The following is a 16,398-nucleotide window of genomic DNA, read 5'->3' on the forward strand; positions in this document are numbered from 1 at the left end:
CTCCCAGGGCCATCACGCACATCGTCCTGCTTCAGTAAGTTTGAGGCCATCGTCGTCACTGCTAGGCCACCATGGCATCAAACGAAAATGACAGACTTTTGCCACGCGAAGTGAATAAATACTGCATGCTTTTGCCCTTTCCTCGCACTCTCTCGGAGTTCCATTTTTGACAGGTAAGTGGGCGATCTCATGCTATTTCAGTTAAGCAGTACTACCGTTCAGTACATACTTTTTCCGTGCTCTGGCAAACTACGGTTTAACAAGGTTTCCCTGTAGTTTCAGTGGTGTTCTTAGACTTTTTATAGTTTCAATGTAAAAATATTTCAGTACAACGAGCTCCAGAATACAGCTGAAACTCGATTTAAAGGGACCCTGAAACGATTTTGACGATTTTCTACAAACGTACTGAGTCGTTAGAGTAGGTCCTAATCGTTAATTCACACATCTAAGTGCTCTGCGTAAAGCGTGTAATTTATTATAAGGTTTTAAAAATGCAAATCGCTGCCGATCAGAGCACACTGCTCGGCGGAATTTTAAGCCGCCCCTACCCATATGACGGAAATCACCCATATGACGTCAGTGGGGCGAGCTATCCGATTGGCTGACCAGGACGCATGATCGGTAATTTTTCCAACTTTATGGTAAACAAATGATCTGTAATACTTGGAATGTTAGTTCATTTGTTTTTTATAAAAAGAAAGTAACATTAAAGAGAATGCACAAGAACAATTTTTCAGCACACTTAAGCACTTCCGGCACACAGCAAGTGTCTTCTGCTTGTGTTACAACGTACTCCATTTTGACGAGAACTCCGCGGTCAGAGTCAGTCTCAGTCTTTTCGCGAGCACTATGATTCGACTTTGTTGCCTTGTGGACTGCTAACGTAGCGACTGGTAATATGTCAAGCTGCGACATCGTGTCCCTCTGCAAGGCAGCATACGAGCAAACTGGCTGCTGCGCATCGGACTGCCGCTATCCGATCGGCGCCAGGATTTGCGCGTTTGTGGCCGTCGCTTTACACCGGAAGATCACTAACGCAATAGCGTTTCGCAAGTCCGGTATTAGGGCAAACGCAAGCACAAGGGGGCAGGGTCTGGCCGCTTGACTATGCCGTAACGGGATGAGCCATGAGATGAGAAGAAGGGGAAATGTGAACGGTCCGCACGGTGCAGGCACTTGGTGGCACAGAGCTCAACCATACACAGAAACAGCAACGAAGTGTATTCTTCTTTTCTGCTGGTGCATATTTTTCACAGGAGTGTAATCATCAACACGTTTTTATAAATGTTTAAAATGTTTTACACTTGGTTAGAGCAAATTAGCGCTTTGTTTGGCTGGTTAAGCGCTGCGCCAACAAGTGTCTGGACCGTGCAGACCGATCAGGCCGTTCACGTACGTCTACGCTAAAGTTCCTTCACCAGCTTGAGCTTACGCCTCCAGTCATTTGGTGAAATGACCAGCTTGCCTGTGGTTACCAGAATACTAGACACGTTCGGCACTATGACAGAATGCTCGCAACGCACGCTGCTTTGATAGCTCTCGGTCGACGGCCAAGCGGCTAGCAGAGAGGTCTCGCGCGGGCGGGGGCGGGCTCCAAAACAACTGGAAGTGGACGATGCGACGTCGCATCGTGACGCAGTACCAGTGAAGGCGGAGCTTAGCCCCGCTCGCTCGGCGACCGAGTTGAGGAGGAAATGCATGGCTAGGGAGGAGGGCAACTTCTAATCACTTGTAACTCCATTAATACATAACGCTTCACCTAAATTGTGGTGCGAATGTTCTACTTAAGCTATACCCTACGCGTCTACAAAATTTGTTCTAACCGTTTCAGGGGCCCTTTTACGACGCGATGACAACGCTCGAATCATTTTGTTAAATCGGGAAGGTCGGAAAATCGAGTAGGGGATTTTTCTGTCCTTCGAAATTAAGATTGTAATGTAGCAATACCAAAAAGGTACCACGACATTGTATTTGCCGCTAACAAACGCCTGCGCATATTAAAAGTATACGAGGGGGGCCAAATACCGCCTTCCCTAGCACCATCTGGTACGCAAAAACAAGGGTCCATTGTTCCGTGCATGGGCACGGCATGCAGCCTTATCAAAATAAGCCTAGGGCCATGACTAAGGTGCCCAGATGTTTCAACGCAATAGCATTAGAGCACACACTCATGTAAAAACCCACCAGCGTCAAAATGAGAAAGAAATCACAGCTTTTTTTTTACTCATTTCTAGAAAAGCTTCATTAAATCAGGTTTAATGCAAGCTAGTTTCGTTAATTCGGGTTGATGACAACATTGAGCCTTATGGGTTATCATCATCATCAGCCTCTTATTTCCACTGCAGGACACAGTCCTCACCCAGCAATCTCCATCCGCCTCTTTCATGGCGCGACAGCGCATGCGCCCTGGCCTAGCAGATTAGTGGCAAAACGTTTTGGAAGGGTCGCACACATGACCGCGCGCCGGAAAGTCCTCTGAAAAAAAAAAAACACGAAAAAGCGCTCGGACATGCACTGCTGCTAACACTCATGCCGCGTGCCGCGTTGAAACTCTACTGGTAGCTCGACGTCGGTGTGGTGCCGAAAACGTGCCTAGCGTAAGACCAACTCCACCTTTAAGAGGAAGCGGCCAGGGCATTGTCCAAGTTGTCTGGACTGCACCGTGAGTCAGGTAGTTCCCGTCTTTCATTGATGGCTAGCAAATTTAACAAAAAACCCACGCGTTACACTTGGGCGACATTTAAGTACATGACGTTGCTGACAGTCTTCTTGCAGCGCCGGTCCTCACTTGCTGGTGATGGCAGCGCGTGCCTGACTGCATGTACCGTATTTACAGGATTGTAAGTCGACTCGAATGCAAGTTGACCCCTCATGCAGCGTTAAAGAAAAAGCACACCAAAGGGTGCATTCGATAACGCAAATTTATTAGCAGCTGACATGGTCACTGGACTACTCATCTTAACGAGTGCTGCCATCGTCAGCGCTGCTACAGTCCCACAGCACGTTGTCGTCCAGCGAAATATCACATTTGGCAAATGACCGCACCACATTTTGTGGAACAGCAGCCCACGTCGAATGCACCCAACCACGCATAGCTGTCAGGGAGGCTCTTTTGACAGGTCCGGTTGGCGGTTTTCTGCCGCCAGCCACTTGTACTCACGGCAGAGCAGGTCCTTAAAAGGCAAAGATCCGGGGTTGATTTATGACCATGACACACTTCACTGGCAGGGACTAATCGCCCATTTCAGCGACTTACGCCGCAAGCTTGGCCTACAGCTCCGGAAACCGTCCAGACTTCGGCACGTGGGAAATTCCTTACTTGCCGTCACAAGTGAAAATTTTACTTCACTACAGTCATCACTCTCGCACCACCCGTTCAGAAACATCGAACTTGCAGCCCGCTGCGCAGTGATTTGTTTCTTCAGCGTAAAGGATGGCAGCCCTCTTGAACGCCGCCGTGAACGAGTGCCGAATGATTAGTGGGCCTGGAGCACTCATGATGACTGAAGGAGCACGGAAGTGGCACGTAGCCGGCAGTCAAGTCGAAAGTGCCAAACCAATGCCTTTGGTCAAACTATAGAGAAAAAGCCGTGAGCAGTGTCTGCTCTTCCAGGAACTATCGATACACCCCGCAAGCGCCGCCATTCTGAGGGCGCCGCAAATGGGACAGCTGCGCTTCCATCAACTATTGACACCCCCCCCTCCCCCCTGTGTGTTGTGTACACTGTTTAACTCTCAAAACTGTTGAAAAACTCTTCCGAAATGCGAACAAACATGTGGGATAGCGAAAAGCTACAGGTAGGGTCATAGAACAAGCATAAAATTGTACCTACCCGTTGGTCTCGCTTTTTTGGCGGTGCAACGTTTGGTTTTGATTTTAAGTCGATCCCCCCCCCCCCCTTCAGATTTTCCAATTTGGAAAAATGGGTTGACTGACAATCGTGTAAATAGGGTACTCGCAAGGCGCGACAACACTGGGTTGAGACGAGACCAACAAGGTGCTCACTCCTATGATTGACCATCTATTGTGCACCACACTGAAACGATTTTATCATTAGGTCGGCGACAACGACGACGCAACTGTCGAGTGCGAGTTGTACTGCAACGAGCTTTCTTGTTAACGGCACCGGCAAAATTAGCATGCCGACCAACGTTCGACCGAACTCTACACAATCGACCGTCGAACCAACAACACAATAGCGACAGCGTCTTCGTTTGTGTATATAATTAATCATTTCGTTTGTGTATATAATTAATCATGCTCAAATTGAAGCAAACATGCCTACCGAGTTGAAATGCACAAGCTTTAACCCTCTCAAGCCATGCCCATGAAGTCTGAAAAAATGTCAATCCTGTTCAGCGAAGGTTAGCCTGATGCCGCCGATTTCGTGCACCCGCTACCGGCGGACCTGAACTGAAATGTAAGCAGCTAGGACGAACGAAACTGCCTTTTTATAGTTCAGTTCTGGCCTTAGCAATGTGAAATCACCTACAGATTCACTTCACACGGCGTGTACACAATAAGCGGTAAGCGGTGACACAGCACTGTGCCAACATCTGTATATCACCGTACCTGTAGGCTGTCAGCCGCATTCGCTATGTGAGTGGGTGGGCCTGTACGTGTTGCCTTGCCGACACATTTCTCAATTTCAGAGATACACTGTTTGCCTCTGCGTCAAGCGGCAAACAAGAGACTTTGTATTCAGTATACAGCAGCATAAACAACCGCCTCGCTCAGTTATACCAACGCAGTGCAAGTGACGGCATCTGCGCATTTTCACTTCAGAGAACAACATGGCCCTAAATGAGCATTTATGCAAGCAGTTTTCTGTAATAATGCTCTATGGCACGCTAAAACTAAGTATGATGGAGTTAAAGCCACAATTATTTAATTAACAGCCCGTAATATATCAGTCTGGATCACAGTTGCTGTTGTTTAAGTGTGGTTCAGCCGCTCATATTACCTCGTCTCAGGGTGTAACAACACAGCACATATGCGCAGCTAAGCATGTTTTGCTATGTTTTGACACTATTTAATATGAGCGATGCACCTTTTCCACAATATTTGACGATAACAACGATCTGCGGCTGTATATGATGTAAAAAAGTGCACCGCTTTGATAAATCCAACGCAGAAGGACACTCCCACTGGCTCCAAGACTTCTCGAATGTGCGAAATGTCTAATATGTAAAAACAACACAAGAAGCGATGTCCAAGTGCACACATTAGTGACAAATTCCAAGGCAGCCGTGTCGCCCAACGAAACTCAGCGTGCCTTCATCGGCCACACTGTCTGCAGAACAGAGCGCTCAGGCCAGCTCACCCAGTAGTCGGCGAGTGCTACATGGCTTCCAGGAACGACATGCTGTGTCAAAGAAGCCATCATTAATGATATGCGATCCACGTAACGCACAACCAATGCGCACTCAGTGGACGCAGGTACACAAATCAACTGGCAAAAGCTCCAGGACCCTTACAAAACGTTTTCAGCAGCGTGCGGCAGAGGGCAGCACAGGAAAATGAAAAGGGCGGATTACCCTTGTCTTGCGCGAACAGATTCCAACTAGCACCCGCGAATTTCCTAATTTCATCGCTCCACCTTGTTGTCTACCGTCCCGACTGCGTTTCCCTTCTCTTGGTTAAAAAATTGTGGGGTTTTACGTGCCAAAACCTCTTTAGACTATGAGGCACGCCGTAGTGGAGGACTCCGGAAATTTCGACGACCTGGGGTCCTCTAACGTGCACCTAAATATAAGTACACAGGTGCTACCTTCTCTTGGTACCCATTATGCAACCCTAATGTGGTCCAACGGTCATTTAACCGGCGCATTACATGACCTACCCAGCTCCATTTTTTTTTTCTCTTAATGTCAATTAGAATATCAGTTATACCCATTGGCTCTCTGATCCAAACTGCTCTCTTTCTGTCTCTTAACGTTATGCCTAGTAATCTTCGTTCCATCGCTCTTTGCGGGGTCCTTAACTTGTTCTTAAGCTTCTTTGTCAGTCTCCAAGTCACTGCCCCATATGTCGGCACTGGTAAAATGCACTGATTGTGCACCTTCCTTTTCAATGATAATGGTAAGCTTCCAGTCAGGAGCTGGAAATGTCTGCCGTATGCGATCCAACCCATTTTTATTCTATTTCCTTTCATGACCAGGGTTCCCTGTAATTAATTGACCTAGGTAAACGTACTCCTCCACAGACTCTAGAGGCTGACTGACAATCCCGAACTTTTGTTCCTTTGCCCGGCTATTCATCATTATCTTTGTCTTCTGCATATTCATCTTCAACCCCACTCTTACACTCTCCCTGTTAAGGTCCTCAATAATTTGTTGCAACTCGCCTGCATTGTTGCTGAATAGAACAATGTCATCGGCAAACCGAAGGTTGCTGAGATATTCGCCGTCGAGCCTTACTTCTAATAGCTTGAATACTTCTTCCAAGCACGCAATGAATAGCATTGGAGAGATTGTGTCTCCCTGTCTGACCCCGTCTTTATAGGTATCTTCTTGCTTTTCTTGTGTAGAATTACAGTAGCTGTAGAACCTCAGTAGATATTTTCCAAGGTATTTACGTAAGCGTTCTGTACTCCTTGATTACGTAATGCCTCTGACTGCTGGTATCTCTACTGCATCGAATGCCTTTTCGTAATCTATGAAAGCCATATAGAGAGGCTTATTGTACTCTACGCATTTCTCGGTAACCTGATTGACGACATGGATGTGATCCACTGTAGAGTATCCCTTCCTGAAGCCAGCCTATTCCCTTGGTTGACAAAAGTCCAGTGTTGCCCTTATTTTACTGGAGATTATTTTGATAACATTTTATATAATAGTGGGAGTAATTGGCCTATAATTTGTCAATTCTTTAACGGGTACCTTTTCGTGGATTAGTATAATGTTTGTATTCTTCCAGTTTTCTGGGACTCTTGCAGTTGATAGACACTTCGTATAAAGAGCCGCCAGTTTTTCAAGCATTATGTCTCCATCTCCGATTACATTGACTGTTATTCCATCTTCTCTTGCTGCTTTTCCCTTTCATGTCTTGCAAGACCCTTCTGCCTCACTGCTAGTTATAGGAGTTTCTGCAACCGGATCTTCCATCTTTCTCATTAGAATCTTGAATATCCCTTTTTTTTCGCCTTGTTGATCAGTTCTGACAGTTCAACGAATTCTATCTTATCTCTTGTGTTGGACACTTTCATTTTTTGTCGTTTCTTTTTTAGGTCCTTTGTTACTTGCATGAGCTTGCCTACTGGTTGCCTTCGTGCCTTGCCTCCCACTTGAATTGCTGCCTCTGAAGCCAGCCTAGGCTGAATATTTGTTTGCAAGCACCAGCCTGAATTTGTCTGCTTTTACCCTTACTGCCTCTAAGTTGACCAGTTTCTTCTTGGCCAATTTTACTCTTTCTCTCTTCAAATTGAGGCGACTCCTAGCGCTCATAACCTATGATCCCTGAATTTTACCCTACCTAACAGTTCTACATCCTGCACTATGCTGGGATCAGCAGAAAGTATGACATCAATTTCATTCCATTGTTTCACCATTAGGGCTTTATGGGTACTTGCCGGCGAATGTGGAAATTTATTCAGTAGATCGAGCACTTGGTAAAATCGGGTTTAATTAGGTCGAGTTTTAACTGCACTGCACTTTTCAGAATTTTCCACTTCCCTTTCATGTTAACACACTATGAACTAACACACTCAAGCCTCGTTATAACGAAGTTGGAGAGGAAGCAGAAATTAATTTGTTATATCAACTATTGCAGGGTTCGTACAAGCTTTGAAGGCACAAACTCAAGGGTTTTTAAGGACCTTCAAGGCCCCCCAAAAGATTTTTTCAAGGACTCATTTCAATACTCAATTTAGTACCTTTTATAGTAAAACAACTTTTTTAAAACACGCTGCAACAAATTTATTGAGCACTAAGAAAAAGACGCACTTACAGACTAGACTAGTTTAATAGCAAACTAAGACAGGTCGTAACAAGCGTTCATGAAAGCGCCTGAAGCTTTGCGATTATTTCTTGCTTGATGTTTAGAAGTTCTTCCGTCTTGCTTTTTGCTGTTTTCCTAAGGCAATTTGACTTCACAATGTGCACGACGTCGCCTGTCTCTTCTGCTTTCTCAGCCAAGCTGTCTGCTGAAGCTGTCAGATCAGCAACGGCTGCTTCAAGTCTTGCTTTCTTTCGCTTAAGGTATCAATTTCTTCCTCAACAAGGCGCCTCTTTGACTCTGTTGCTTCATCAAGTTGCTCCTCCTTCTGCGCCTCCAGATATGCATGATAACGATGCCTTGCAGCTGGAACGGAGGTCCTCAACTCCTTTGTTATAGGAATGTTAGGGATGCCACCTGCCTTATCAATGGCGTCACATATAATGCGTTGTGAGACATATGACAGACTTTTCAGGTTTTCCACACAGAGCTGCCGGTTGACACTAAATCCTCTTTCCACAGTTGCCTGGCTGTGGCTGAGCACAAGCAAAAGTTGGACTACTGTCCAGAGCTCAGCATAGGATGAACTGAACTTCAGGAGTTCTAAAAAAAAAAATGTCTAGCCTGTCGCTCTTTTCAAACAATCGCAGCGTATGCTTCTCCATCTGCAGCATTTCGGAATACTCAGAGAGAACAGAGTCCCATTGGCGATCGCTCAACCTTTTTGCAGCGATGAGGGTATTCAAAACATGCTTGAGTCCTGCTAGGCACTGGTTTAGCTTGGTGCACATTTGACGCGGATCAAGTGAGGAATGGCCTCTAACCAAACGGAATCTTAAAGGACTCTTTTCAAGAACCTTTTTACACACACTAACAAGGAACTGCTTGCATTCCATTTTAAATGCAAATGCATCTTTTGCACTGACCTTGGAATTCTTCAAAATTTGTTCAGCTGCATAACCAATGTCCACTTTCTCAAGTGCTCTGTGATTGTTCATGTCTTCAATGTTGATTTTCTCACAGGCCTGTAGTCCCAACTCGCGCAGAGAGAACTAAACACTTCACAAACTTTGCGAGAAGCTTCCCGACAATTGTTTCTAGGTCCCTTGCCAGAAAAAACATAAGTGGTTGGTCTGCCTGATAGTCCGTCAAAAAAGGTTTCAGAATTAGTGCAATCCCAAGGGCAAAGTTAAGTTTTGCTGGGACTAGTGGGTCACTGGAGAAACTGAGCAGGTTTTGAAAGGAGGCACATTACGGCTGGTTCACTTGTTTCTTTCTTGCAGACTGAATGTAAATTCTCACACCAGGCCAGAGTGAAAGGGCTCGTTCAATTACCGGAACGTTTTCAACCCAGCGATCGCGAAAATCGCAAAAAAGATCGATTTTTGGCAACGACGCGTTTCGGTATCTGCAATGCCTAATCTACATTGTATCAAAATGGTTTGACTGAAAACGCACTAAAAGTGCCCGAAAAAAATTTATTAGTGCGTAGGGCGAGAAAACAGCTTTAAATCGCGTATAATCACCGCAGTTCGCGGAGCCCTAACTCGTCTTTCCCGCCACCGAACGCCGCCATCTTGGTATCGTTCGAAAGCTCGAAGTTTCGCCATTCCCTTTCTGAATTCTTCGGTCGTCGCCATCTTGTAACAAACACACAAACACAAAAGAAGCGCGGGTCTGCTAGAGGCGGTCACACGGGCCCTGCGATGAAAGCGGGCCTCCGATTGGTTGCCGTACTGAAAGGCGTCTCGCCATTGGTTGCTGCTGCAGCAGCGGGCAAGGTGGCAACCACAGCGGACCGCAGTTGTCTGCTTTGAAAACCACGCCGGCGTGTTTCTTCGTTTGACACTCGCAGAATTCGGATTTATGAAAGCTCCCAGGTCAGTGATGGATCGTCGCTCGTTCGAAAAGAACCTTTAAATGAAGCATGCCTTCGGAAAACGGAAGCGCAAGCCTCCTACGGCGAGAAAAAGACTGCGGCAAGTGGGAGAAGCGGAGAACCCGACTGAACACACGGATGACGTGCCGCGTTATCTTGCACCGTGCGATTCCAGCAGCGAAGCCGACAATCGCCCTGGGACATCTACACTGATAACCAAGCCACCGGAAGACGTGCCAACAAAGGCTCTCGCACCTGTGCGTACGGCCGCGCGAGTCAGCTACCGAGATCGCGTTGTTGGAGGCGACGCGGGTCGAAGGTCTCCATCGCCGGCAGAGACGGTGTGTGTTTCCGATGCATCGTGCGACAGGGACACGCAGCCTGCGAGTGAGCCCCAACCGTCGACGAGCTACATACTGTATGGTGACTCGAGGCTCACCAGACGAATCGTCGCACGATTCAGACGCGCCTCGAGCCGCGTTTTGTGTCAGCGGTGACTGCAGAAGCGCAGGCATGCAGCGTTCGCGACTCCCTTCGCGCAGTGTCCGCGACTGAGCGGAAGCAGCAATGCCAAGAACAAATTTCGGCCCCTTGTGACTGTGAGTTCATTACTATGCCTGTTTCCGCGATGAACTCTTTGATCGCTAAAACTCTGTGCCCAAGAGGCCAACAGCGTTTGTGGGTGTACACTGCGATACCAGGCTCGGTCTGGCAGTGAAAATGGTGGTCATGCACTACTCCAGACGGCACAAGAAAAGGATACAGAACGCCTGAAGAAAGCATCCAAAGCCCACCAAACAAAGCTGATTCAAAATATTACAGCCCTGGTGCTTTTGAATAAATTTGCAGTGCTGTTATAACTTTGCAGCCAGTTTTCTCAATTGCATTTTTTTGTCAATCACCTCGCTCGTGGAAAGCTTGGCACAACAATGGCTGGACCGATTTTGGCCCAGTTTGTTTTGCTGTGATCCACAAGCTGTGCTGTACTTAAAGACAGTCTTGAAATGTTTCTTTATCTCTCCATTATTTAATTATTTCGCAATTACAACATGGCTCCATGCAGTGAAGCACAGTCATGTTACATGTTATGTTGAGCAATAAATTATTAGCGCTTTAAAAAAAAATCGAACACTGTCTTGATGTAGATTAGACATCTGTGCAAACATGCAAAGTATTCCCAGCTCCCTATCACGTTTCGTTACTGTGCCAGGCTTTCCACAAGCAAGGAACTTATAAATTCTTATAAAACAAAAACTAATTAAGATATCCTAATGAAATTTTAGATTTGTCTTTTTATTGCAGTGTGCAATGTGTGTGCCAAATTTCAGCCCTTTCTGTCAAGAAACAAAAAAGTTAGTTCTGATCCCCTCCTCCCCCCTTAGGGAAATGTAGCCCGACCCGTCACCGCTACGAAGTCTTCTCACCTCACCGGGGAATCTTCAAGCAATGCACTCAGACTAGATAACAGGATGTCCACTCCCCGCTTGGTGGCAGTTACACCTGCCCTGTAGGCGTTGCGCACAACGTGCAGACCGCAAGTGCCTAAATCTAGGCATTGTACTTGATAGTTTTTTTGCAGGTGCTCCTGAAAGCTTATGAAAATTTTCAAGTTGACATTCGGTCCGTCCATGGACACTTGTAGGATCTTAACAAGTGGTAATGGCTCCAGTGCCTTCAACAATTTATCCTCGATATCATCTACCGTCGCGTGGCCCATAAAAACGGTTGTGAAGTACCTTGTTATTTTTTTAGATGCATCCCAGTACCCGACATTATATCAATCTGCTTCTGATGGAGGTAATCATTTGCAGATTCATCAAACAGAACAACGTAATAGTCGCACTTATCTATCGCCCGATGAATGGATGATAGATAGAATGGTCCAAGACCATGACACGCCAGGTACATGCACTGTTTCTCTCCACATGTGAAGGCCTTCGCCACTTCGATATCGGGAAACATTCTCTTGAACAGATCACCTGTGTGGGTGGATGAGCTGTACGAGTAATGACACGTGACAACTTTCAAAGCCCACAATATTTCCACTTCTGTCACTGAATCGTGAGCCTTGCTTGTGGCATTCAAATTCGAGGACTGTGTTTCGACCACACGAATGGATTCGCCACACTCACACAATGTCACGTAGTTCAACATGGAGCTGCCTGCTGCGTTCTTCATGCTCGCGCTGTGTTTCGAACTCCTCTTGTGGCTCTTCAGCGCAGACTCTCCCATCGACGAGATGTCAAACACTTTTCCGCACGGTCTGCATCTAGCACAATGCGAACTCGTGGTATCCAGCGCAATCCAGTCTTTGTACTCATCATGGCTAAGCCATGCTCGCTGGAAATTGCACTTCTCGGGAATCGCGCGCACACACTAATACGTCCACGTCCAGCGCGTGCCGCAATACATGTGGTCTGAATAAGCCAACAGGAGGCGATTAACAAGCGGTACGAGGACAGGAACTATAAAAAAAAAAAACGCAACCCGACAATATGACAACATGGAGGACGAACGCCCGAACCGGACTGGAATTTCTTGGCTTGGATCGGGAGGCAACCCTCGCTTTCAATGTGGCCAGTTGATCAACGGGCAATCGCTGGATGGCGCCAATGACTATCATCACGGAATTCAAGGGTTTTTCAGCCACCACTAAATATTTCAAGGATTTCAAGGACCTGTGCGAACCCTGTATTGCCCTCTACAGCAATACCTAGTGGTGTGCACAACTCTAAGCATGCAAATAAGACTACAGCTCTGTGGACGCGTTTTCAATTGAATATTAAAACAACAGCAATGACTCTCTGGCGAGTGAAACACACAACTTTTTAGCACCCAATGTTATATATCCAATGCCTTCATGATAGCGTCCTTATGTTTTAATGCAATGGCTTTTCGCTTCCGCATTCCACTTGGCTCACTCATACTTTCGTGAAACCGATGAAACAGTGACGCGCTCAACAGGAAAAGCTAACACACAGCAATGCTAAGCAAGTCCGTCATGTCCGAGCAGCATGTGGCATACAACACGGTGCGCCAACTAATACGCAGCTGGGGCAGTATGCTCGGGAGACTTCCACAACATTGGAAGATAGTTCACTTTCGCATCATGTTGCAAACCCATCCAAGGGTATGGCACAGTGCCGGTGACACAGTCAGCCATACACGCAGATGCGTTCGGCCCGTAAAAGCGAAACCATCCGATCTGCCGCTCCTTTGTGCCCCGCGGATGCTGCAAGTGCACTGTCAGAGTTAACTCTATGTCGGCTGTGTGAGCACACAGACTTGGCTCGGCCGGCTCGCGCTGGTTTCACTCAATGTCGGAGGTCACGCCTACCTGCATCAGCCAGTGCGGCGCACTGCAGTTAGAGATAGTGGAGGCACTGGTTATTTGGCATGTCACGCAGAAGCATCATGGACGCAGCTAGGCGTGGCCTCGGAGACTGCACCTAGCAGCCTACTTTGCCAGCTACGTGCCACAGCAAGAGTGAGGCGATACAAAAAAGTGCTGCTTGTGCGCAGCCCCCGTGCGCACGGCGGTGAGAAAGACCAGTGTTGCTCGACAGCGTATTCGATGTGGGAATTTTGAGCTGCTGCGCCAAACGAGAGCTGAATCCAGCAGAAAGCTACTTGCTACTGACCATTGTGCTCAGTGCACAATGGTCAGTAGTTTTGGTTTCAGAGACGAACTTAGTTCAATATATCCGTTGGCAGAATTTTACTTCATTAAAAGGAGTTAAAATACGTGGATCTGTAGGGAGAATTTAAAGGGAATTATATTTCCTTCGTTACGTCTATTTTGTTTTACCTTGTCTCATTATAATGCATTTCAAGTGTATTCCTAAATCTGGGGATTCTTAGATTTCCGTGTAACCTTCACGCCAGCCAAAACATTAAGCTAGCAGATGACAAGGCGCGGCACATGGGTTCACACAAGCTAAGACAGCACCCGAGAAAAAATATGCGGCCGAGAATTTTTCCGTTTCCAATCTATTGAGGAGGCGACTACGCATCAGGTTTTCTGAGCACATGCTGTGCCCAGAAAAGAGTCGCCTTGCAATGGCAGCACACCTCTTCTTTTGTACTTCTGTGGCCATACTAGCGACACACCTTGAGAAACTTAAACCTCCGTACTCACGGGGATGCCACATGGTTGCATCCCTTCCAGATGTCACTTACACTTTCGCACAGTTCAGGTGTCCGCCTCAAGCGAGACAGTTGCAGTGTCCATCACAAGGAATGTGAAAAAGTAATTGCAATCACTAAAAGCGATTGCTCAAGAGTACCGCCCCAGTATGCTTGGTATCCGCGGCCAATGAAGCGCACATGGCGGCGACAGTGTGAAGCTTTCATTATGAGAAGTATTTTTTAATTTATCCTTTCTGTGAAGGTAAATTCTGCACATTTTTTCTGATTGCCACATGGGGACATGCAACATTTTTATCTAATAAATCAAATGCACATTCCATTCCAGTTCACTTCAAGCCTGAAAAAATAGGTGCACGTTAGATTCGGGGACACGGATAAATACAGGTACTGATGTGGGCTAGTAAGCAATCCCCGATTTGGTTAAGCAACGCACCCGAGAAAACACGTTCACACAAACGTGTGCATCATTCATGTTTTTGTGAATGTGTTTGTTCCCACTTAGCAAAGTAATCTTTTCAAGGATGCACTTACTTTACAAGGCATTTCTTTCTTTACATGTGATTAAGAATGAATTTAACTTTTAGAGGCCATTACAGTTGCGAAATGATTTAGATAGGCTTATTGAGCCATGGTTGAGGCACCACCACTAGACCTTATGTAAGTAAATACAGTAAAACTTCGTTAATACGTACCCGCTTAATAAGAGATTCCAGTTTAAATTTAGTTGCGATGAATCCCTGCCCCTGTCGCCATTGAACCTAATGTATTGGCTGACTGCTTAAGCTGTATCTGCTTAACCAGGGTGTCTACCAAGTTGACATTTCCAAATTCCCAGAGTTTTCCAGATTTTCCCTGAGTGCCTTTACAAAGTTCCGCGGAACTATGTTTTATGTCAAGACGGGCTGAACCATATCGCCCGATGCTGACACTCTCAAGTAAGCTTATGGAAAAAATTTTAAGAAGCGACTTAGTGCAATTTGAATACTAAGCAGTAGTGTTTTTCCTATTGAAAAAGAGAATAGAAGGGAGGGGTTAGTAAAATGCACAGCAAATAAAATGTCTTCAAAAAATATTGCAAATCAAGTCGGACATTCTTAAATATGAATAAAAAGGAGATGCACACAGAAGCAAATATTTTTGCACGAGTTATCTCTATCAACTGATAGCAAGCTCATTGGTACGAGGCCCAAACTTTGCCGCAATTGATATTCTCTCTCAACAGCTCGTAAGTAAACCTCACCTGTCCTGACATACTCTCAGCCCACGCACGACGCCTTAGTGTTGTGTTTCACTGCTTTAAAAAGTTTATGTTGGTTTGGATGAGGGACACCTGCATCTCGGCATCAGCCAAAACTGTTTTTTGAGCTCAAGCACCTCTAGAACAGCAGCGGCATGCTTCCTTTCCTGTTCATTCCTCAATGCGTAGGTCCTTTCTGTTCTTGTCCTCCTTCTGCCAATTGTTCGCCCCACGGACCATTTTAAGCATCATCTTGGTCAGTTGCACAGACCACGTTCGATTTTTCGAACTCCTTAGAAGTAGCGAAAACATCAGAAAAATCAGCCAGTTCGAAAAAATAAATGCATGTCATTTACTGCCCTTGAGAGCTCAAACAGCCACAGGCACTTTCGAATACACTCTGAAGGCCTGTCGGTACACGTATTAGGCATATCGGTGCTCGTACTGTGACAGGAAATACCGGGTGCATGCGTGTATAATTAAAGAATACATACTGCGTCCCATGGCAATAGCCCATTCCCATGCTTGTTATGCTTCACTGCAATAGTTTTACGTATGCTTCATAAGATTTCTGTACGGAGGTGAAGCTGACTTTGCAATGCACCATGCTTTCCAAGCTTCTAAGCAATTCGCGAGGACCACAAAGGCGGAGTCCATGCCATTGCTGACAACAGCAAATTCTTTTAGTAAAAAACATGGCACCCAACGGCAAGAAGCTTCATAGCGAGCGTGGAAGCAGCTAGGCCTAGCGATGCCGCAGTGGTGGCTACGGCTGCCAGCGGATCTGCGTGTGAAAGCGCCAGTACGAGGCGGCGCGGTAATCAAAATGGCAGCGGTGGTGGCTTTCGATTAATGCTGTTTCGGACATACGGTCACGGCAAAACGTCTGGAAAATTGGATGGCGAAGAGTTCTTGCGTCCATAATTTCAGACATTCTGATGCATTGACTCTATGGGGTACGTGGTGGTGCCGCGAAGCCGTCAAAATTATCAGGAATCTGGAAAGTCGGTCGTTGACTCTACACTGGAACTCCTCCAGCCGACAACAGGGTGTCAAAGACGAATCATTACGATTCCTGTCTGTTACTCGAGCCAGCATTACCGCGACTTTCCACCATTTCAATAAAATTACAACTAATTTTCCCTGATGGTGGGCCCGGTAGCTGTGCGACAGTGCACTCTACCAATCCGCTGCTTT

The 16,398-nt window shown here is 46.3% G+C and overlaps 2 protein-coding genes across 14 annotated transcripts in view; both read right to left on the reverse strand.

Annotated features, from left to right (window-relative positions):
• LOC139052803 (bromodomain-containing protein 3-like) overlaps window positions 1-16,398 on the reverse strand; it is a 253,023-nt gene that overhangs the window by 188,114 nt on the left and 48,511 nt on the right. The window lies entirely within an intron of this gene.
• On the reverse strand, window positions 8,032-10,882 carry LOC139052805 (uncharacterized). The gene is made up of 2 exons (XM_070529941.1): window positions 8,529-10,882; window positions 8,032-8,497 (listed from the first exon to the last, which is right to left on the reverse strand). Exons 1-2 carry the CDS (start codon window positions 8,932-8,934, stop codon window positions 8,154-8,156), a joined length of 750 nt encoding a protein of 249 aa, XP_070386042.1. The 5' UTR covers window positions 8,935-10,882; the 3' UTR covers window positions 8,032-8,153.

Source organism: Dermacentor albipictus, unplaced genomic scaffold, assembly GCF_038994185.2.
Source record: "Dermacentor albipictus isolate Rhodes 1998 colony unplaced genomic scaffold, USDA_Dalb.pri_finalv2 scaffold_36, whole genome shotgun sequence".
NCBI classification, from domain to species: Eukaryota; Metazoa; Arthropoda; class Arachnida; order Ixodida; family Ixodidae; genus Dermacentor; species Dermacentor albipictus.

What these genes read in the sequence shown, in the direction of transcription:
- LOC139052805 (XM_070529941.1), bottom strand. Translation starts at nt 8,934, where the DNA reads ATGAACAATCACAGAGCACTTGAGAAAGTGGACATTGGTTATGCAGCT. An exon ending in TTTTTTTAGAACTCCTGAAG is followed by an intron (nt 8,498 to 8,528) that starts TTCAGTTCATCC and finishes AGCTCTGGACAG; the next exon opens with TAGTCCAACTTTTGCTTGTG.